This window comes from Neopsephotus bourkii, unplaced genomic scaffold, assembly GCF_033783945.1.
Source record: "Neopsephotus bourkii isolate Nb327-2 ecotype Australia unplaced genomic scaffold, CSIRO-AGI_Nbou_v1 NB_1139, whole genome shotgun sequence".
In the NCBI taxonomy this organism is placed as follows: domain Eukaryota; kingdom Metazoa; phylum Chordata; class Aves; order Psittaciformes; family Psittacidae; genus Neopsephotus; species Neopsephotus bourkii.
Window position 1 is genome coordinate 1909438 of NW_026901625.1, and position 20577 is coordinate 1930014.

Here is a 20577-nt window from a genome sequence, read left to right on the forward strand (position 1 = left end):
CACCTGCCATGATATGGATAAAAGCTGGTGGCTCTAGCAACTAAAGGAAAGAGCAGTAGGTTATGTGTAAGGGGAGGGTTTGAGCTTTGGGAGTGGGTGCCTGGGAGCTTGCTGTGGCATGGAATGAGGCTGGAGTAGAGCTCTGAAGTAGAGCTCTGAAGTAGAAACAAGCAATATTCATTAGTAAGAATAAATAGGAGGTGTGGATTAATAATTAAAGTTATGGAGGGAAAATAAGAATAGCTCAATGCTTAAAAAATTAGGGAAATTAAATAATTCTGTTACTTTTAGCTGAGAGTTCTAAGAATGAATTGTGAAAATGAGGCAAATATGTGTATTTATATCTGCGTGCATTTACTTGTTCTCTCAATCACTTTATATAGAGAACAGCCTATAGTAGGCATTGAATTAACTTTATCCGTTAGCAGATTTCTCCATATGAGTGCTGTGTGCTTTATTTTTCAGGGCTTGCTTTCTGTAGTTGGTGTTTGATACCAGGTCCCTTTTCTCTCAACCACTGGGTATCCCCAACAAGAAGCTCATACGTGCCCCAGCAGCAAGCCCTGGCTTTTAAGTTCTTTGACATGAAGCTATTAGTGTGCAGTAGGACCCTGAGCATCTGGGCTCTGGCCCTAAATAGGCCACAGCCTGGAACATCTGAAGGTCTCTGTGGCTCATAAGTGGGAATCTCCTAATGATCTTAGCTATTTTTAAACATGCCTGATGCCACACTTCATACTGCCCTAAGGCAGAGAAGCAACTCTACAATCACCAGGTGAGCAGCCAAAGCTGCGGTGGTGAAAACTAGGAGGAAAAGAGGAAGAAGAAAGCAAAACATAAAGAAGGTGAAATAGTGAGGCAATATTAACATCAAGTGAAGGCCCAAGACAGCAAGAAGACAAAGAGCAAGCAACTAAAAGTGACAAAAGGACGACACAAGCAAAGGGCTTTGGCAGGGTTTTCCTTTGGCTCTGTTTTTATCTTGCTTTACGGCGCAGAATGGGACAGCAATTCACCAACGCTGAAGGGGAGCAAACAGAGATTGATGTTGCAGAACTGCAGGAATGGTATAAGAAGTTTGTGGTCGAATGTCCCAGTGGGACCCTCTTCATGCACGAATTCAAGCAGTTCTTCGGGGTCCAGGATAACCATGAAGCAGCAGAGTACATTGAAAACATGTTCAGAGCTTTTGATAAGAATGGGGTAAGTGGCCAGGAGGCTTTGCAGTTATTTATCTTATAATTCATGTCTTTCTGCTGCTATTTGGAGGTGGGTTTGGTGATGCTGAGGTTCTGGCACAGGGTGCCCAGAGGAGCTGTGGCTGCCCCATCCCTGGCAGTGTTCAAAGCCAGGTTGGACACAGGGGCTTGCTGTAAGCTGCTCCAGTGGAAGGGGTCCCTGCCCATGGCAGGGGGTTGGGACTGGATGAGCTTTAAGGTCCCTTCAACCTGAACCATTCCATGATCCTATGAAGTAAGCAGCCAGTTTTTGAGACAGTGTTGAAAGAGCCTCAAATAACCAAGATGGTTACATGAGGAACACATCTCTATTATGATAGAAGGGAATTATAGACGGAGGAAAGTCCTATTCAGGCTTGCTATGCACTGGAGGAAGTGCATATATACAGCATGAGCAGGTGGCATGTAACAAAATATTGATTTTAGCTGCTCAAAAGCAAAGGACTGCTGAACAATTGGGACATTCTGGTTTTAATTCCCATTGCTGTATTTGTTATCAGACACCTGGGAAAAGTGGGCTTTCTGGTTTAGTAGCAGTTCATGCATACCCGTGTGCTGGTGCAAAAGAACCTCATAGTAGCCTGTGCTATTTTAGATACTCCAAACAAACGTCATTTGATGGCTTCTGTGTTATCTTGAAATGGGTAAGCAATGCTTGCTCCATTTTTCCCCCCCCCATAGCTCTTGGTCATGTTCAAAGTAGAGGGTTTGCTGTGTATAACTATAGGCAAAGGGGCAACAAGTCAGTCGTATCTCAGATACACCGATGTCCCTTAAGCTTCCCTTGCAACCAGTGACAGAATCACATGCAAGTGGCAGCGAAAGTCAGTTTGTCAGGAAGGGTAAGGAAAAGCAATGGAAGGTGTGGGCTGGTCAGGCTGGTCTTGGAATCTGAAGTTGGCAAGGCCTGAATTCCTGCAAATTACTGAAGGTCCAGGTCCCAATCCTGTTCAGAAAGCTGTGCTGGAAGTGGTGTGGATCAAGCAGTGGGCAGGAGGTGAAGTCCCATTCTGAGGAGCAGCAATAAGGAGTCTGAAAATTCCTTTCTAAGGAATGCTTGTATCTGTATGTTTTAAGAACACCGAATTAGGCTTAGGCTCATGGTTTTGCTTGAATGTACCCATGGTATATAATCAGTTAAGCAGGACCTAACCATCTGAAGGACTATCAGTAATATGGTAAGAAGCTCAATTGTTTCTTTATGCTTGCTAGCCTTCAAAGTCCAGTAGCAGCAGTGTTTCATCATGGCTGTGTTGTTGCAGAGCATTTCAGTGCCAGAAAGAGGTGCACAGCCCAGACCTAGGTGTTTGCTGATGGGGTGGGGAGGGCTGTAAAGTGATTTAGGGCCCTGGCTCATCGATGGGGATGATGTTGATCTGCATGAGGGGCATCTGCTGTAGGCTGCGGAGGGAGCTCTGCATCCCTTCCATGGCTGAAGTCTTCCTCAGTTGAATCAAGATCAAACAAGAGGGAAGGATGGAGGAATGGGCTGATGGTTGGGTGTTGGTCTTGGTGATGAAGCAATTGAGGTCACTGAGAATGGAAAGCCCTTCCCAAAAAGTCACTACCTCCTGCACTGATCCTCATCTGCCTCCCTGTCCTCCATGTACTCTGTGCTGTCACTGGGGTACTTAAATCACCAGTTTTTGGAGTCCTGGTGCGTGTCCCCTCTTATTGCACTGTAGAATTGCCCTCATCTTCAGTGTCACACTCCTCATGGACTCATCCTTGGTGCACAGGGGTCTGACTGCTTACTGATGCTCTCAAACTGGCACAAATGGTCTGTGAAATAGCTGTCCCATGGATTATCTTTTGGCAGTTTTAATCCAGGTTTTGTAAGTGGTTTTATATCAAGTATTCCCAGTTAAGTATCATGCAGCAGCTGCTTTCCTGTTTTGACAGGATAATACCATTGATTTTCTGGAATATGTAGCTGCCTTGAATCTTGTTTTACGAGGAAAACTGGAACACAAGCTGAGGTGGACATTCAAAGTGTATGACAAGGATGGGAATGGCTGCATAGATAAACCCGAGCTGTTGGAAATTGTTGAGGTAAGTAGGCATTGCCTCATCACTCATTTAAGCAATCCCTGTTCTTTGGCAATGTAGTGATGTGCATGGGGTTTGTGATAATCGGGTTTCAAGGCAGCTGTTGGTAGTGAGGAAGTGAAATTGCCTGACCTTGAAGGAAGGGTTATGTGCTCAGTGGTTTGATGGAGCCCCATGATGGAGCAGCCTGGCTCTGCTGCTGCTCAGAAACAAGGTCTCTGTTGTGAAGTTCCTCTGCTTTGCCTTTCCTTTCACCCTGCTTACACCAAGATCCATTGCACTAGCCAGCAGAAGGTTTCACCCATGCCTGTTACAGGAGTCCAGTTTCCTGCCTTAGTAGCTGGTGAGGATACAGAGAGGCACAAATCAGTGTGGAAATCTCTCCTGCAGTGATTGATTTCTGGGTTTCTGTTCTGCACTTAGCTGTAACTAGTGACTGTGTGAGAGGAGGCATGGGGCTTAGCAGACAGTCACTCAGGGTACCTGCCTTCTTATTTTAAGGTAAATGTCCTTAGGTAAGTATCTTGGTGCTTGGGCTGTACTGCAGATGCTGACCCTTGCCCAGCAGTACCCATGAGGCTCGGTCAATGGTTATCAAACACCTTAGGTAAAAACAGAAACTGGGTCTGTGGACAGAGCCTTTTGGCCGGAAGGTGTGACCAGTTTGTTACCTGCAGCACCAGGAGGATCCGGGGTGTGTGTCTGGGGCAGGCTCAATTATAGTTTTGAGGTCAGCCAGGAATTGGCCCGAGCTGTGTTAGGCTCTTCCTAATCCCCTCTCTGTTAAGAGTTCAGACAAAACCCGTCAGCCTAAGGAGTGAAGTTAATAACGAGCAGGTGGTTGTCATGGGAGGAATGGATAAAATCTACCCCTTTCCAGTGACAAAGTGGGTCAAAATGTGTGCTAATACAGGTTTGATCTTGCAGCTTGGGCACAGGTTCCTTGGGGGAAAGGGCAGGGTAAGGCCAGATGTGCCTGGCCTCAGATGTTAAGAAGTCACACTCCAAAGTCAGATTTTCCCAGCTGTGAAACCCTTTCCTTGTTCTTTGCAAAGGAACCCTGAGGTCTGACCAAGATGTGTAAGGAAAATGGGAGTGCAGCTGCTTCAAAGAGCGAATGAAGTAACCCACAGTGTGTGTGAGCATAAGGTCAGAGGTTTCATTAAAGGTCTGAGGCTGTCAAGTGACAGATCTTTCCAGAAAGGTTAAAACCACAGCTTTGTTCAAGGCCTTTACGCTGCTGGGGAGATAATGGAGTTCACTGCTTTTCATTTCCCAGTCCTTCTCCTAATGTGTGAACTTCTTTTCAGTCCATCTACAAGCTGAAGAAAGTGTGTCGATCAGAGGTGGAGGAGAGGACCCCATTGCTCACGCCAGAGGAGGTTGTGGACAGGATATTTCAGTTAGTGGATGAGAACGGGGATGGTAAGTGATCAATGGCTCAGATTGCATTCATGTGTAATGAAGTTATCTGTGCTGGGCAGGCTACTTTAATTACATTATCGAGAAATCACTTCAGGCTGTTATATTACTCATATTAGACACATTGGGTTTGGTTCTGGTTTGCTTGTTGGAATCAGGGGGAAGTTGGTGCAGCAGGACAAAATAATTATGTCTAATACAGAGGATTATATATATATATGTATGTATAATACACTATTTTGACTGGATTTTGATGCCACACACATCTCATCCTCTGAAAGCTTTCAGCAGCCAGAGTGCAGGTCCCAGTCCCAGCACAAATACCTTGAGTAAAGACAGTAGCTCCAGGCAAATTGGAGCTCGCAGGATCAGACTTGCAGTCCTCCTGAAGAGCATGTGTAAGCTAATGCAGCATTTCACATTAGCTGATGGGCTGGGGTAGGTGTGAATGCATTGGGTTCCAGCCTGGTGGTTTGTCTGTCAGCTAGCTGGGCTGATGTGCATGAGGAAATGCAGTACAGCTCTTGTCTTGTTAGCAGATTTTCTGAAACATAGATGGATTTCTTTCCTGCCTTCCTCTTGTCTTACTGGTCATGTTTTGTCTCCCCGTCTTGTTCCCCTCATCTCATACACAGGGCAGCTGTCTCTTGATGAGTTCATTGATGGGGCCAGGAAAGACAAGTGGGTGATGAAGATGTTACAAATGGATGTAAACCCTGGGGGATGGATCTTGGAGCAGAGGAGAAAGAGTGCTTTGTTTTGAGAAAATTCAGGTTTGATACAGCTGAAAACGTGACTACAACTGTGGCTCTCTTGCTCTAGGGTGGTAGTGGTTTTCCTTTTTAATACAATCTCGGCATCCAGATGAAAACTTCAGTGGTTTAAGAAGCCCTATCTCAATCTAAAACCCATGTGCTGCTGGTACCCCATGAATAAGTCAGTCTATGTACAGAATACCATGCTTGCCAGCTGTGGTTTTTGGTTGCACCCCAAGGGACAGACTTTGTGGCTTCCTGTGGTGGATCCTGAGCAGGGTTTTAGCCTGATGCCAGGTGGGATTGGGAAGTGACAGTGGTACTGTCTCCAGTGCAGACTAGTGTTGGCATCATTCATGCCTGCGGGACACGAACACATCAACCCAAAAGTAACAGCAGAAGAGGTGGTCTGGCAGTCTTCATACATCCAGGATGTCTAGATGTATGTTTAGTAGAGTATACTGCTAATGTAAGATACTGAACAGCAACAAGTGACTATCAAGTGTGAGAACTGGATTACAAGCAGAGCCAGGCCAATATACAGTTGAGGAAAACAAGGTGTGGGCTGGAAGGTGGAGCAGTAACTCCATCTTGCATCTCCCTGCTGGGGACCAGACTCTGCTCCTTCTTCCTGTTCAGAGACCTGGGTTCTGTGGGGCTGGAAAAAAGCTATTTCCAAACACTGAGCAGCAATAGAAAATGTACCTCTTCTTGAGAGCCACTTGTAGAGGTCAGACTTGCACAGTGTGCTTCTGCTCCTTTTGAGCCCCTGTTTCTCACTTGAATCATCACTCTAAACAGCTTTCCCTGCCCTGTAAAGACTGAATGAGCTTGAGGAGCTCCAAGACTTTCACTGCACTGGGACCAATTTTGAATGGAAGGAGAGAGAAGGGAAGAGCAGAGTTTTGCTCTCTGCAGTGAGAGGATTGGTGCTGCTTTATCAGCAGGACCACAGAATGGAGCAAGTGACAGAATCTGAGTTACTGAAGTGGTACAGTGGTTTTACACTGGACTTAATTTAGCCACAGGATGTAGGTATAAAGTTTGCACGGTTATAGGCTGAGCTACTCTTCTATCCCACATTCCTACATATATACATGTATGTGGAAAGAGAATTGGGGTTGAAACAAAGTTTTTGTTCACCTTAGTTGTTAGCAAGAAAATAACACGAGTTTTTGTGGCTTAATTTTCCCATGGGATCAGTGGGCCAGCTCATACCCATGAAAAGATTTGCAATCCCTTTTTTGTGGCCTTTATGACTGTATTATCTTTCATTAGTTGGTTAGCTTGTGCTTTGTCCTGGCAATTTAACCAATGGAACAAATTCAGGAATATGAGGGATCCATAGGGATAAGACACAATCACTGCTAGAGTTCATATGCACATTTCCATGTCTGAACGGCCTTTAGAAGAGTGCTCTGGAAGTACACACCATGCTCAGTTATCAAAGCTCATTAGACTTCCAGTTTATGCTGCTGTAAGGCAGCTGTTTAAAGCTCATTCAGATCAATAGCTGAGCAGACAAAGAGCTGGAAGAAAAACCTGACTTCTGACTTGAGAAGAATAAAAGATCTCTTGCCTGGAAGAGAAAATTCTCTTCACTGATTTTCCAGCTTGTTTTCCAACACATGTTTTCATGGGAGGATGCAAATCTCTGCTTCCTTAAATTTCAGCATCTCAACCAACATAACACACTGCTGCTCACACAGTTCTTACATGGATGCTTAGTGACTATAGCTGCATTCTGCAGGTTTACTTCAATGCTTTCAGTTCTTACTCTGTTCACTTGGTCGCATCAGGCAGAGGAGGAGCTGTTGGGTGTCCCCCACACCAGCAGTCCTCTGTTGGGGTGGTAGAGGGCATCCTAACACTGAGCACTTGGACGGTTGGTGGTAGAAGTTTTGTAACACATGGATTTAATAAAGGAATTGTGTATGAAAGTTCTGCCTGGTTTGGATTTCTTATTTTCGCTCAGACTGAAGGCAAAGGCCGGAGTATGACCAAAACCATCGTCTTTACAGCTGACCTAATGAATTTAAGGAGGTGTTAAGTGTAACAGCTAACCTGGGTAAGACAACTACAAGGTGGAGAAGATAGTGTCTGTTCTAACCCTGCCAGGACTGAAGCAGGAACCTCAAAGCATTTAGGACTCAAAGCACTGGATGTGGTAGTGGGATGGTTCCATCTCCCCTGGCCTGGGAAGCCCCAGGATGGTGGCAATGCCCTTGATGGATAATGCCTGCGTTAGTGCTGGCATAACCCAGTGGAAAATTGTTCTTATTATCAGCTGTGTAATCTTTTGTCAAGAAATCACAAGGTGCTTTAGTCTTAGTCCTATTTTTAAACCCCTAGGTATAAACACTTTGATCTCTCAAACTCAGTGCAATGTTCACATCAAGCTGTTGATGTCAGACCTTTTGCATAATCCATTTTCCAGACTTACAGCCCAGCTAGAATTGGATTTGACTGATCGGATTTCTTTGGGGTCTAAATTGGGAGACAGGATGGCTTGGAAAAGGCAAATGCCATGTGATGCTCCTGAGCTTCTGCCATCTGCCCCGATGTTTGATGCTCTGAAGGTGGGCAGGATTGAAGGTGGAATAATCAGGTAAGAAAGCTGAAGGTGAGGCTGTTGTTGACGTAGGGTGGTGGGAAGAGGCACCAGGGAGCAGCAGGGATCGTACCTTGGGATACTCTGGGATATTTCTGGGGGAAGCACAGAGCTCTGCTTAGCGTGCTCTTTATTTGCCTATGCTCTCAGAGGGGAGCTTCGCCCATGGATAGCTGGGGTTTGGTGGCTGCCCAGGAGAAAGGTTTGTGTCCAGGTCATTCCCAAAGCACCCATGTGCAGCTTCCCATGTCATGTTGAACAGAACAGCCATGCCAGGACTTATACAGCCCCTTGCTGGTCGCTATAGAGACTTCTTGTGGTCTCACCACCTGTGCTCAGGTTTGGCAGGATAGGAAAAGATGACTTTCCTCCTCCTCTTCAAAGGGACGTGCACCTCAGATTTGGAAAGTATCTCAAACACATCACCCTTAAATACCCTGTGTTTAGAATCACAGCCTGGTTTGGGTTGGAAGGGACCTTAAAGCTCACCCATCTCCAACCCCTGCCACAAGCAGGGACCCCTTCCACTGGAGCAGCTTGCTCCAAGCCCCTGTGTCCAACCTGGCCTTGAGCACTGCCAGGGATGGGGCAGCCACAGCTTCTCTGGGCACCCTGTGCCAGCGCCTCAGCACCCTCACAGGGAAGAGCTTCTGCCTAAGAGCTCAGCTCAGTCTCCCCTCAGGCAGTTCCATGATGCCAAAACAAAGGTTTCTGCACTTGCATGAGACAGCAAATGTGTCCTGCTGGAAGCAGAATGATTGACTGAGCGAGAAAAAGCACAACCTGCAATAACCTTGTAAAACAGCTTTATTAGTGCCCTATGAGGTTGGAAGTACAAAAGCTTCATGGTAAAACGCAGTCAAATGAAAAAGATGCCCAGGAAAAATGGTCAGAAAGTTGCTTATGGATTGCAAGCATCCGATGCCAAATAACAAGACTTTCAGCTAGCCAGGAGCTCCTTCCTGGTGTCCTGTGTTGCCTCACCATGAGGTGAGGAAATCCCTCTCCAGGAGCAGCCAAGGCACAGCCCCAGCTTGGTGTGGAGCTGATGCTGCTGCTGTCACAACCTCCTTGTGCGTGTGCTGGGTCCTGGGCACAGCCCCTGCTCCTGGCACTGGTTATCAGCACCGGGGGATGCAGTTCCTCTGCCCAGGGTGCTTTAATAAGGGGTGACTGGGGTTTATTCCACAGGGGATGTTCCCTGAGCCCACTGTGCCATGGCTGGTACCCACTACCTGCTCAGGAATACTCAGGTGCTTGCGGATGCTCATGGTGCGGACGTGGTGTCCGGCCCATCTCTAGCAGCACAGCCCTTCAGACCGTGTGCAGTTTGCTGCCGTTGTAGTTAAAACCACTCGAGGGTGCCACAGAGTGTGACTTGGAGGAGAGGTTTTGTTGTGCAGCTGATGACACACAGAGGAATCTTCCTACAGATGTGCACAGCTTTTTCCCTCTCAGGTTACTGCCATCACAGCCCTGCCAGGTATTTCAAAGAGAAATACTGAATCATGGAATGGTTTGGGTTGGAAGGGAGCTTAAAGCTCCTCCAGCTCCAACCCCCTGCCTTGGGCAGGGACCCCTTCCACTGGAGCAGCTTGCTCCAAGCCCCTGTGTCCAACCTGGCTTTGAGCACTGCCAGGGATGGGGCAGCCACAGCTTCTCTGGGCACCCTGTGCCAGCACCTCAGCACCCTCACAGGGAAGAGCTTCTGCTAAGATCTAATAGCATGCCCTGAAAGTTCAGAGAGTTGTTAAAAAAAGGCACCATTCTGTGTTTTTAATGCTTTAAAAACAAAGAGGAGCCACTGCATTCACCACTCCCCTTTTTCTAGCTCATAATTGTTTTTATCTTAAAATCATAGAACAGTTTGGGTTGGAAAGGACCTTAAGATCGTCTCATTCCAACCCCCTGCCATGGGCAGGGACACCTCACACTAAACCATCTCACCCAAGGCTCTGTCCAACCTGGCCTTGAACACCACCAGGGATGGAGCATTCACAACCTCCCTGGGCCATGCTCTCACATGATCATTAACGATTGCTAACAGAATAATAGCAAATCAAAGCAGAAACGGCCAAAATTCTGATCCTGTGCTCTGGAAATGTGTATGGAGAGAGGAGGTTCGGGTCTGCTGGGCCAGTTTCAGACATGTGTCCTTTGGGGACCTCCTTTCACCAGGGCCAAGTGCCGGCAGCCCTGGGGCTCATCCCCTGCAGATGCTGGTGTTGGCCGCTGCTTGGTGTGAGGCTCTCTGGGTGCACTGTGTCCCTGCATCACACAAGAGGTCCCGTTGGCAGTCCCGGGGGGAGATGTGTGCTTCCAGCACGATCAGCTGCCATCATCTTTTCACTGCTGCACTGGGCAGGACCAAGGCAGAGCCATGTGCCAGGGGAGCAGTAGCTTAGGAGCAGACCCTGGTCCCTATAGTCTATCACTGGCTGCACTGGTGCTGGGGCAGCTCCCACAAACACATTTGTTTTAAGGATGCAAAGGGGGGAAAGCAGAGACAAAGGGAAAGCATCCCGGGAGCCTATTGGGCAGCCTCTGCCTCCTGCTCCGGCTCGTGTGGGTTCTTCCCATCGTTCTGGATCAAGCGGACGATGTGTGTCAGGTCCAGGCTGCGGGTGAGGATGTCGAGCAGCACTTCATCCTTCTGCACGCCCTCCATGAACTCTTCCAGGGAAAGCTCACCTGCAGGGGCACATTGGGAAAGGTCTGTTCAGCCCTGCAGCCTTTCTGCTCCCACTGCATCCCCCCAGAGTTACATGGACCATACCATGGGGCCCTTCCTGATGTCCCAGGTCTGTGTCGTATACCCCAAACCCCATCCCAGCTAAATCCTGCCAGTTCAAAGAGGGACAGTGTGCAGTGTCCCCTCAGGCTGGCTCCAGCCCATGGAGGGGATGAGTTAAACCCTCATGGGGAGCTGCTCTCTTCCAGCTCTCCTCACATCCTGGTGCTTTGGGCCATCCTGCATCTGGAATTGCTGTGGCCTGCATGGAAGGGGGGAAGCTGGGAGCAGGATCTGGCTTTGCATAAGGAAGTCCCTCACCATCTCCATTTATATCGATTTTGTCAAACACCATGTTTGTGAATTCCTCAGCCGTCATCGTTTCGTTGCACCGGTTGATGGCTCGAATAGCCTGGAGGGGAAGAAGGACACAGGATAACTGCTGAGTGTTGTGAGGTTTGTGTACCTGTGGGTACCAGCAGCTCAGTGACCAGATGTGAGAGACCAAAGCTTTGATGCAGGCAGTTAGTTCTGAAAGGAAAAAGTCCTTGCTAAAAAACCCGGAGATTAAAACCCCTTAAAAAGGCAATTGATGCATTAGAAGATTAAGCAGCCGCACTGGGATCAGCCAGGAGGCATCCACCTCTGAAAATCCTGTGATTAAATGGAAGTGCTTATCTCAGCCTGGGTGGCAGTGGCCGTGGTTAAACAGCCTGCGATGGGGAGACAAGGGGTTGCCGCGTGTCTGAGCATGCAGGAGTGGGGTGCTCGAGGCAGGGCAGCCGGGCCGGTGGGACTGGCAGAGGACACGCAGCAGGTTTGGCCACTGCCTCTTCAGGTACCAGGGAGGTGTCCTTGGGGTTGGAATATTCCTGGTGCAGCCTCTCTATGTACCTGCATCTGACCCTTGTGTGTGATAGGAATGGAAAAGGCTGAGCCCGCTCACCTTGATGATGTTCAGCAGTTCTCCCCGGTCAATGCAGCCATTCCCATCCACATCATAGAGCTTGAAGTACCACCGCAGCTTCTGGTCCACCTTCCCTTTGAGGACCAGACTCAGAGCTGCCACGTACTCCATAAAATCTATGTAGCCATCCTGAAAGCAGAAGGGTAGAATCTGAATGAGATTCGAAGCAAAGAGGCAGGCAGGAAGAGATTTCCCTGCCCAGTTTATGGATGTCCCCACTGGGAGACTCCATGTGCTGAGGGCTCTGTTAATCCACACAGGGCTGTTATGTGTTGATAACAACCAAACTCAGTGGGTGCACATGGCTTGGACTAACCTTCAAAGCTAGCCTGAGCGGAAGGAGCCTATGTAAAGCAGTGGTAATTCAGAAGTCAAAGAGGAACAGGCTTATACAGATGAACCCTGATGGATTACCTGATGTTATCCTTTACAGCTCTTTTCAGCTGCTCTTTTCTCACATGCAAAGCTTCAGGAGAGGAACGAGCTCAGGAATTGCCCCAGTGTTTTGGGAAGGAGCTGCTCTGTCCCTGTGCCATTTGTGCGTCTGCTTCACGCCTGGTTACCTCAAAAGCACAAATACTTTTATCTTTGACTTCCCTCCCCAGTGTTTGCTGAGCACCAGCTCACACCACAGCACTGAGGGGCATTCAGCTGGACCCACAGATGGCTCCCAGGCTGGGTTATGGTACCATTGGCACCAATGACACCCCCCTGTGATGTTCACAGCTTCTAGGGTGCTTGCTAAAGTGCCACAGAGCATTTTGATGGCACAAACTGTTGGGATAGAAAGTGCTTTGAAAGAAAATGGTACACACTACAAACCATGGGCAGTCATCAATAGAGAATAAGCCAGCTTTTTGTCCATGAAAAAAGACATCAAGGCCAGTTCAGGAAGAGATCATCTGCTTTATCCTGCTGCTGCAGGAGCCAGATTAAGTATAAATTGATACTAAGCCCCATTCCCAGCAGGATTTCCTGTGCATCAATTCCCTTTTCAGGCAGGCGTTCAAACACAGGGCAGTGAACAGGGGAAAGGCTTAAACGTAAAATCATAGAATCATGAATGGTTTGGGCTGGAAGGGACCTTAAAGCTGCTCCAGCTCCAAGCCCTGCCACGGGCAGGGACCCCTTCCACTGGAGCAGCTTGCTCCAAGGCCCTGGATGCTGCTTCCCCTTGGAGTCACAGCATCCATCTGCTTCTCCCACATGGCTCCAGAGCTGGGAAAACAGCATTCCCAAGCTTGTGCAGGTGATCTGGGACTACCCTGCTCCAGGGGTCCAGCACAGCCACAGCCTGAGATGCAAAGCCTTTCCATGGGCAACAAAAGGCCTGAGCTGCTTATTGTATGGGACTGAGCAGCTGTAATAAAAGCAATGAAACTCTAATCCATCTATAACTTAAAACAATGGAAAACCAAACCAGGTCTGTTCTGCAAAGCAGAGCTCGTGCCACGCTTGGGAACTCACTGTCTCCGCGTGAATGCAGCACTTGTTCTCACCCCACTTGCTTGTTCCTCACTGTCACAACACTCGATACATGAGGATTAAAGGGCACTTCATCGGAAAGGGATCACAGACACAGATAAAACCACACTATTTGAGTCATTTAAAAGGAAAACATCAGCTCAGGGCCAAGTCTTATTTCTCCCAGAGCAGGCAGTAAATGAGGAGGTCTTGCTGCCATTTTTCACTGTATATACCTATCATTTATGATGCCAAAGGGAACCAGACCGTCCATAGTGACACACATAGAGTCATAGAACAGTTAGGTTGGAAAGGACCTTAAGATCATCTTGTTCCAAGCCCTCTGCCATGCGCAGGGACATCCATCCCACATACACCCAAACACCCCCCATACCCATCACACCCAGAGCCGAGCCCTGCCCAGGCCGAGTGGGGAGGACAATATTTACCTTGTTAAAGTCAAACGTCTCAAACATTTGCTCAACGTATTTGTTGGCGGCAGGACTCAGGTTTTTCAAGCCAAAGAACTGTTTGAACTCGTAGAGGGTGAGCTGGCCCGAAGGACACTCCGTCATGAACTTCTTATACCACTGGTGGCACTCGGTGGTGCTCAGCTCCTCCACGGATTTCCCATCCATGTTGCCCATCTCCACTCACTTTGCAGCCAAAGCAAGGGGTGTTTGGTGGAATTTGAGGGCTTTCTCTTGACTCCTGCTTCTTGCCTTTAGAGTCTCGGTGTCGGTGGCGCTGCAGGGATCGCTTGTTGGGAAGAACCCAACTGCCCTTGTGTGGGTGATGGAGGCAAAAGCCACCTCTCCCCAGGAAAACTCCAAAGCACACAATCCTCTTTGGACACGAAGGTGACATTTAAGTACCCAGCAAATCCCTCCCCGGTGGCCAATGAGGCGCAGGGTGGCGATGGGCTCCTGCCAGGCATTAAGAGTTGAGGGTTAAAATAGAAAGGAAGTCAAAGGGGCAAGTCTTGCAGATTACAGGCCCAGCAGGGGATTACAAGGGCGGAATTTTCTCTGTGATGATGTAATCTCCTAATCCATTTCATTTATGATTTTTTTTGGGGGGGGGTGTCACATAAGTAATACCTTTTGGACCAAAATCAGAACGAGAAGAAAGAGAAGAACCCCTCGGAAGTGCTGTTACTGAGGTTTGGTCTCCTCTGGCTGGAGGATTTCCTCTGAGCCTGATATTCAGGAAGGGGGAGGCACCATTTCATCTCCCATAAGAGCTGCTGCATGAGGGTAAATTTGGTGTGCTGGGGCAAACATAGAAACATAATTGCTTTGACTGGTGAAGCTTTAAGTGCTCTAAATGCAGACACCACACGCTGTGATGATCTTCTCCCAGGGAAGCTCTCATTCCTCCCAGCTGATGGAGCCCTGTGCTCTGTCTCTTCAGGGCTGGACACGGCACATCCCATGTTACCAGCACTCAGCTGATGCAAGTGCTGTTGAATGCAGCTTTGATTTTCATTTATGATGAATTACCATGTAAATATTTCCACAACCGATGTTGGTTTTGCCTTGATGCACATCACTCAGGGAAGGACTGGGAGATAAAGTATAACCTTAGAAAGTAGCATGGACCAGATCATCCACTAGTAATAAAATGGATGAGACAACTGTAACACTTTTACATCCATTTATATAACTTTAAGACAAAAAGCCCAGTTTTATGTGTTGCAGAGCTCAATATTGCAAATTAGGAGTAACTCTGCTAGAGAAAGAGGCATTCTGCAAGTGTAAAACAAAGAAGGAATTAGCTTGGGAAGTGCTAATCCTGCACTGGCCAGCAGCAACAGGCACAGCTCTGTGAGCAAAGTGGTACTTTAGTGGGTGCCCTGGACCCTGACCCACTGCCAAAGGGATATGGCTGGGATAGCCCCTCCTGTGGCACAGAGAGGGGTTGCAATACTGAGACATCCATTAATAGCAGAAAGGTTGGGTATTAAATGTGGATGCAGGCTCAACAGCTCGTTCAAGTACCTGCTAGCGGTGCATCCCGTTGTCCAGGATGAGAATCCCTCACCACGCTCACAGGGAAGAACTTCTGCCTTAGATACTTCATGCTGCATTCTGGAGGAGAGCTGCAGGCACGTGCCCCCCACAGTTTCAGCTCCAATTAGCATCCCTTTTCTGAGCACCACAAGTGAAACGTGCTTGTCCATTCACTAAGAACAACGCTTTGCCTGTGTCTGGGGGAAGCCTGGTGAAAGAAGAAGTCCTTTCAAAGCACAAGCAGAAGCCAGGTTCCTTGTGCATATGGGCCTGGCTGGGTCACCATTCACACAGTGCCTCCATGTAAGCTGGTAACAACAAATGACAGGACAAACCGGACTAGGATGTGACAGCAAAACCCACCCTGCATGTTTGTATGAGGAGCAGTGACAGCTTCACCACCCATTCCTTGCCTTGGGTGCTCACTGGTTGTCGCTCAGACACCCAGCGGGAAGCTGAAGTCACACCAGAACACATCGCTGCTTTCATTTCTTGGGGTTTATTGGGTTTCCCTGGGGCTTTTTGCCTCGGATGGGTCTCCATTTCACAATGTTTGCACTCGGGACATCCATCACCTTCCTGGTGTGATCGGTGTCGCGGTGGAAGCGGTACCCACACGTTGCCTTCTGCGCCGTGTAGAAGGGGCTGTAGGAGTTGGAGCAGGTCGATTGGTAGAAGAGAAAATGGAAGGAATTGGGCTGATGGTTCCCATAGTGGGCGACAAAAGGAATGCAGTGGGCAGCCAAAGGCCGGTCCCTGTGGTGCTGTGCTGGAGGTGGCTGGCTCTTTGGGATGGGCAGCGAGTGGGAGATGTCCTGCTTTGCTTTGGGCTCCTCTGTTCCCTTTGGTCTCTTGTGGTCTTTGCCAGGGGCTTCTGGTGGTTGAGTCCTCTATGGGGCAAAAGAACCAGACAAATGCATTGCAATTGACCACACACTTTGCTCTCCTCACCAGGATAGAAGGCCCTGATGCAAGGGTTATATACTAGTAACCGAAAAGCAGCAAGTTAAGCAAACCAGCAGAGCTTATGGAATACCAGCCTGCTTACGCCCATTGCAAAGGCAGTCAGTAGGCAGTGTTAATGCAGAGAAGGCAGGTAGTTACATTTCATAGAGTCACAGCCTCGTTTGTGTTGAAGGGACCTTAAAGCTCCTCCAGCTCCAACCTCTGCCACGGGCAGGGACCCCTTCCACTGGAGCAGCTTGCTCCAAGCCCCTGTGTCCAACCTGGCCTTGAGCACTGCCATTTCTTTAGCTAAAAATCAAAGGTGGTGTTGCTCAAATTGCTTAAAGGAAGTTTAAAATCAAATGATGCACTGGAAATACAGAAGGGGCTTAGTGAAAATGAAGGAAATCATAGTGAGAAATGCCCATGGCAAGACTCGGAGCACTTGATTCTCTCTTGACTTGCATTTCAGCTGGTTAGTTGTAACAGGGCAGAGTGAATATAAAGTGCTACCCAGTTTCTGATGTTCCTGCTGTCAGTCTGACTTGGCTTCCCCTTCCATCTCTTTTGGAGGATGCAATTTCTTTCTGCGTTTGGCACAAGGAACCCCAGTCCCAGATGAAGATCTCAGCTGTAACAGCTATAAATGACAGCGGTACCTGTTCCTTGTAAAGCCTGCACCTAACCACAGCGATGGCAACCAGCTGTGAAGATGATTCAACCCCATCTGACCCACAAGACACAATGGGATGTATCAGTGATGACAGAGCCATAACACTGTCCTTTGCAAACACAGCCCGGGGCATCAGCTCAGCAGCCTCCAGGTCACTCTGTGGGTGCCTACCACCACCCTGCGCCTTGTGCTGCTGTGCTCATTGCTCTTCCCAAACCTCTGAGTGGGTTTCCCCCTCCTGGGAATGTGCAGGGAAAATCCGGGATGTTGATAACAGGCAAAGCTCTTCCCCACCACCAGCTGGGTCACGTTGCTGAAGTCTTGGGGCAAAGCCAGTGCCACCACCTTATGTCCCTGTGGTCCTCGATCCATCACCCGCTTCATTGTGCATTTACATCCCCTCTCTGCAGAGGAGGTGGTGCGAACGTGTGCCCCAAAACATGTGGGGCTGAGCTGTCACCCGTGGCTGCTCTGCTTGACTGAGAAGCTATTTCTGCTGCTGTTATTTAACCATGACTCAGTTATCTTGCGTTCATTGATGACTCCTCCGTGCTAATGGAAACTGGCTCTTCCCCAGCAATTAACTGCTTTACTCCTGGGCATCCTAAATAAACGCTTTGCTGTCTGCCTTTATTTTTAACCCACTAAAGATGTTTCCTAGTTTCCGTGACGCCCCGGCTTACTGGGTGCTCTATTTCTGTTCCCTGCGCTCTGAGCACTGCCTCCTAAACCTGTTAAGAGGTGGACACCAGCAAATAGGCTAGAAATCCCCTTCGAGGGAAATGCCCACATCCCCATGGATTCACCTCCATTCCCCATTTCATTTGCCAGATGCTCGCAAGGTTCCATTGCTGGAGCTCAGGACAAGCGTTGTTTCAGCCAGCACTTCAACATGTTATCCCCATTCTTTCCATTTAAATAGATGGATTTTGACTCCTGAAGAGCACAGTTTGTGCCACAGCCATCATTTCAGTGGGGTTTGTGTGGCCCTGCCCCGAACACAGATTTGTTCAGAAACGATCCTGTTCCCATGTCTGCATGATTACAGCTCGTGGCCTTTCTCGCTTGGGAAGATAAGAGACAAGTACGCACACGACTGCAACTGCGTCCACCCAGCAGGGAGGCGTTCGTGTTATTAAAGCAGTGCAGTTGGGGTGGGGAGCAGAGGCCGTGGCTGCTTTGAAAACCCAACTGCTAAGTCATGGAGATGCCTTTGAGGTGCGCAAGCCTTGCACGCGCTCGGTGATAGGGGCTGACAGCCGTTCCCAGTGACAGGCAGGGTACCGTGCCTTGTGAAGCACTCTTGTGATGGGGTTCGGCTGCCCTGGGAGTTGCTGCTCATCCCTTGGGGCACCTAAAGCTCAGCAGAAGCATCCTCCTTGCTGGGGGAGTGCATCTGCTTGTGTGATCCCTGTCTTTGAGGGGAAGCACCAGCTCGATGTCCACAGCGCTATTTATGGCACTGCCAGAGCTCAGTGGCTGAATGAAGAATCCCACATAATCCTATTGCATCCAGTCGTGTGTTTAGAGATCCCTAATCCCTGCTAAACTGCCTGCTGTCTCTCAAGGAACATCCTCACAGGTGGGGTCACAGAGAGAACAACGATTGCAGTAAATCAAGGGATCACCAAGGGTTCAGATGTCCATTTGAGATGAGGGTTCCCCCGCCCATCCTGTCCTGTGCTGCTGCCACCCCCCTTGTCCTGCAGCACGGATCCCTGATCCTGCTGCTTGTCCCTATGGAGCCATCCCAGCTCTGTCACACGCAGTTTGCTCTGAGCTCCCTGCAGACGACAGTGGTGCAGCAGGGCAGGGACGAGGCATCCCACCAGCACCACCAGGACCCTTCCATCCCGGCCACCCACAGGAAGGGGACAGGGAAAGCAGGAATCCCTCCTGCCAAGCCATGAGCTCTCACCTGAGAAGCCATCTCCTTGATGGGGACCAGCACACAGGGACCCCAGCACACGGGGATGTCAGTGCTGGAGCTGGAGACAGCGATGCCGTGGCTGCTGGGGCCATTGTGACCACTGGGGCCATTGTGACCACAAGGGTGGGAGCTGTCACAGCGGGGCCCCAGCTGAGGAGGGCTGCTCGGGCATGGGGTGCTGGGGAGCACAGGGGTTCAGCCACAGAGATGAGGAGGGAGCTGCTTCTCCTATGGAACAAGGGAAGGGTTGCATCCAATGGGAGCCGCCGCTGCTGCCTGTCCATGGCAGGAGGGTTTCTCCTCCCATCCCTCCCCAGGTCTGGATGAGGATCTGCACCACACAAGCGCTTCACACACCTGCGGTTCACCCTCTGCATCTGCAGGGTGCAGCTCCTCACGCTGATGCAAAGGCAGATTGTTCCTGGGTGTTTACCTGTAATAGGATCAAAGGCAGCCTCACACTGCGGCGTGTTACATCAGAGCAGAGCTCACATGGCTATTTCTATGCCATAAAATCTGATGGCGATCTTCCAAGTGCTTTCCTGAGCTCTGTGCCCGGCCCACCTTTAGCTGTGTGGCCTCGATGGAGATAGGAGAGTGGCACTTGTCCTCCCTTAAAACAGCAGCTGTACCACCACACTGGGCATCTTTGCTGCCTCTTTCACATTCATGCGCTGCCAAACCCAAACCTTCCACGCTGCTCTTGCAAGCCCTGGGCTTTCCCTGGTCTCCCGGGGTGAGGTCTGTGCTTTATGAGGAGGAGGAAGGTAAAGAGCAAACGTTTTTCACCTGGAACAGACAGACAGGAGGGAGCCCATGAGCTCCCGCAGGAGGGCTGTGCAGCCTGTGCTCACTGGGATAATGAACTCACCTTGGAACACGCATCCCCTCCTGTTGTGAGGAGTGTGTTTTCCAACGCACACCACCCAGGGTGAGGCTCAACCATCACTGCTGGTGGCTGGGTACAGCTCCCAGCCATGGAGCTGCTCTGGAGGCCCCCCTGCCCCAGGGCAGAGCAGTTCTCCAGGGGCTGAATCACACCTTCCTCATCCTGCAGAGCATCCCTGCGGCCCTGCAGCCCCTTTGATGTGTCTCTGCTGCAATGACACTCTGTAGGACGCCGCTGTGCATGAGCCCAGGCTTTCTCATTCCATGGGATTTTATTGGCGTCTCTTCTTAAAATAGCTCCTCTTCTCATTCCCCTTTTCCTTCACTTTGTCTGGGTATCCTGCTCAGTTTGGTCACTCAAAGACTGAACATCAGCAAGCACGTATGTCCTGCCCATCACAGAATCCCAGATTGGTTTGGGCTGAAGGGACCTCAAAGCTCATCCAGTCCCAACCCCTGCCACAGGCAGGGACCCCTTCCACTGGAGCAGCTTGCTCCAAGCCCCTGTGTCCAACCTGGCCTTGAGCACTGCCAGGGATGGGGCAGCCACAGCTTCTCTGGGCACCCTGTGCCAGCGCCTCAGCACCCTCACAGGGAAGAACTTTGGCTTAATATCTAACGTCAGTCTCCCTTTCCAGGTCCTTCATTTCACCCGATTTCTGCTTTCAAGAGGTGTCAGTGAATTTTCTTTACACGTCTGCAGTTCACAGGGTTGGGTCCTGCACAGAGCTGTCTGGGGGAATGCTGTTTCCCAGTTTCCATTCTTTTCCTGCTCTTGCCTGCAGGCAGGACAATCCGTTTTCCTCCCATCCCAACCGAAACACAACTGTGGGTCCCTGTGGCATGTTCCTGGGCAGATGTGTGCAGGATTGTCTCCGCTCCCTGTCCCACA

General features: G+C 49.5%; 3 protein-coding genes across 3 annotated transcripts; 1 reads left to right on the forward strand and 2 right to left on the reverse strand.

Moving 5' to 3' along the window:
• The first annotated feature begins 532 nt into the window (after positions 1 to 532).
• Positions 533 to 7044, forward strand: GUCA1B (guanylate cyclase activator 1B). The gene is made up of 4 exons (XM_061363162.1): positions 533 to 1203; positions 3141 to 3290; positions 4598 to 4712; positions 5345 to 7044. Exons 1-4 carry the CDS (start codon positions 1000 to 1002, stop codon positions 5470 to 5472), a joined length of 597 nt encoding a protein of 198 aa, XP_061219146.1. The 5' UTR covers positions 533 to 999; the 3' UTR covers positions 5473 to 7044.
• A 3437-nt stretch (positions 7045 to 10481) lies between these two features.
• GUCA1A (guanylate cyclase activator 1A) lies at positions 10482 to 14233 on the reverse strand. The gene is made up of 4 exons (XM_061363163.1): positions 13687 to 14233; positions 11753 to 11902; positions 11128 to 11218; positions 10482 to 10766 (listed from the first exon to the last, which is right to left on the reverse strand). The coding sequence occupies exons 1-4, from the start codon at positions 13882 to 13884 to the stop codon at positions 10606 to 10608; spliced, it is 600 nt and encodes a 199-aa protein (XP_061219147.1). The 5' UTR covers positions 13885 to 14233; the 3' UTR covers positions 10482 to 10605.
• A 1496-nt stretch (positions 14234 to 15729) lies between these two features.
• CIMIP3 (ciliary microtubule inner protein 3) lies at positions 15730 to 19682 on the reverse strand. Its single transcript, XM_061362746.1, has 3 exons — positions 19669 to 19682; positions 18786 to 18975; positions 15730 to 16139 (listed from the first exon to the last, which is right to left on the reverse strand). Exons 1-3 carry the CDS (start codon positions 19680 to 19682, stop codon positions 15735 to 15737), a joined length of 609 nt encoding a protein of 202 aa, XP_061218730.1. The 3' UTR covers positions 15730 to 15734.
• Positions 19683 to 20577: the final 895 nt, after the last annotated feature.

Excerpts from the sequence above, each read along its gene's own strand:
- GUCA1B (XM_061363162.1), top strand. The coding sequence starts at position 1,000 with ATGGGACAGCAATTCACCAACGCTGAAGGGGAGCAAACAGAGATTGAT. Across the intron at positions 1,204-3,140 it reads GAGCTTTTGATAAGAATGGG|GATAATACCATTGATTTTCT; the intron begins GTAAGTGGCCAG and ends CTGTTTTGACAG. Across the intron at positions 4,713-5,344 it reads AGTGGATGAGAACGGGGATG|GGCAGCTGTCTCTTGATGAG; the intron begins GTAAGTGATCAA and ends TCTCATACACAG.
- GUCA1A (XM_061363163.1), bottom strand. The coding sequence starts at position 13,884 with ATGGGCAACATGGATGGGAAATCCGTGGAGGAGCTGAGCACCACCGAG. Across the intron at positions 11,219-11,752 it reads AACTGCTGAACATCATCAAG|GCTATTCGAGCCATCAACCG; the intron begins GTGAGCGGGCTC and ends CTTCCCCTCCAG. Across the intron at positions 10,767-11,127 it reads AATCGATATAAATGGAGATG|GTGAGCTTTCCCTGGAAGAG; the intron begins GTGAGGGACTTC and ends GTGCCCCTGCAG.
- CIMIP3 (XM_061362746.1), bottom strand. Across the intron at positions 16,140-18,785 it reads TCAAGGAGATGGCTTCTCAG|AGGACTCAACCACCAGAAGC; the intron begins GTGAGAGCTCAT and ends TTTGCCCCATAG.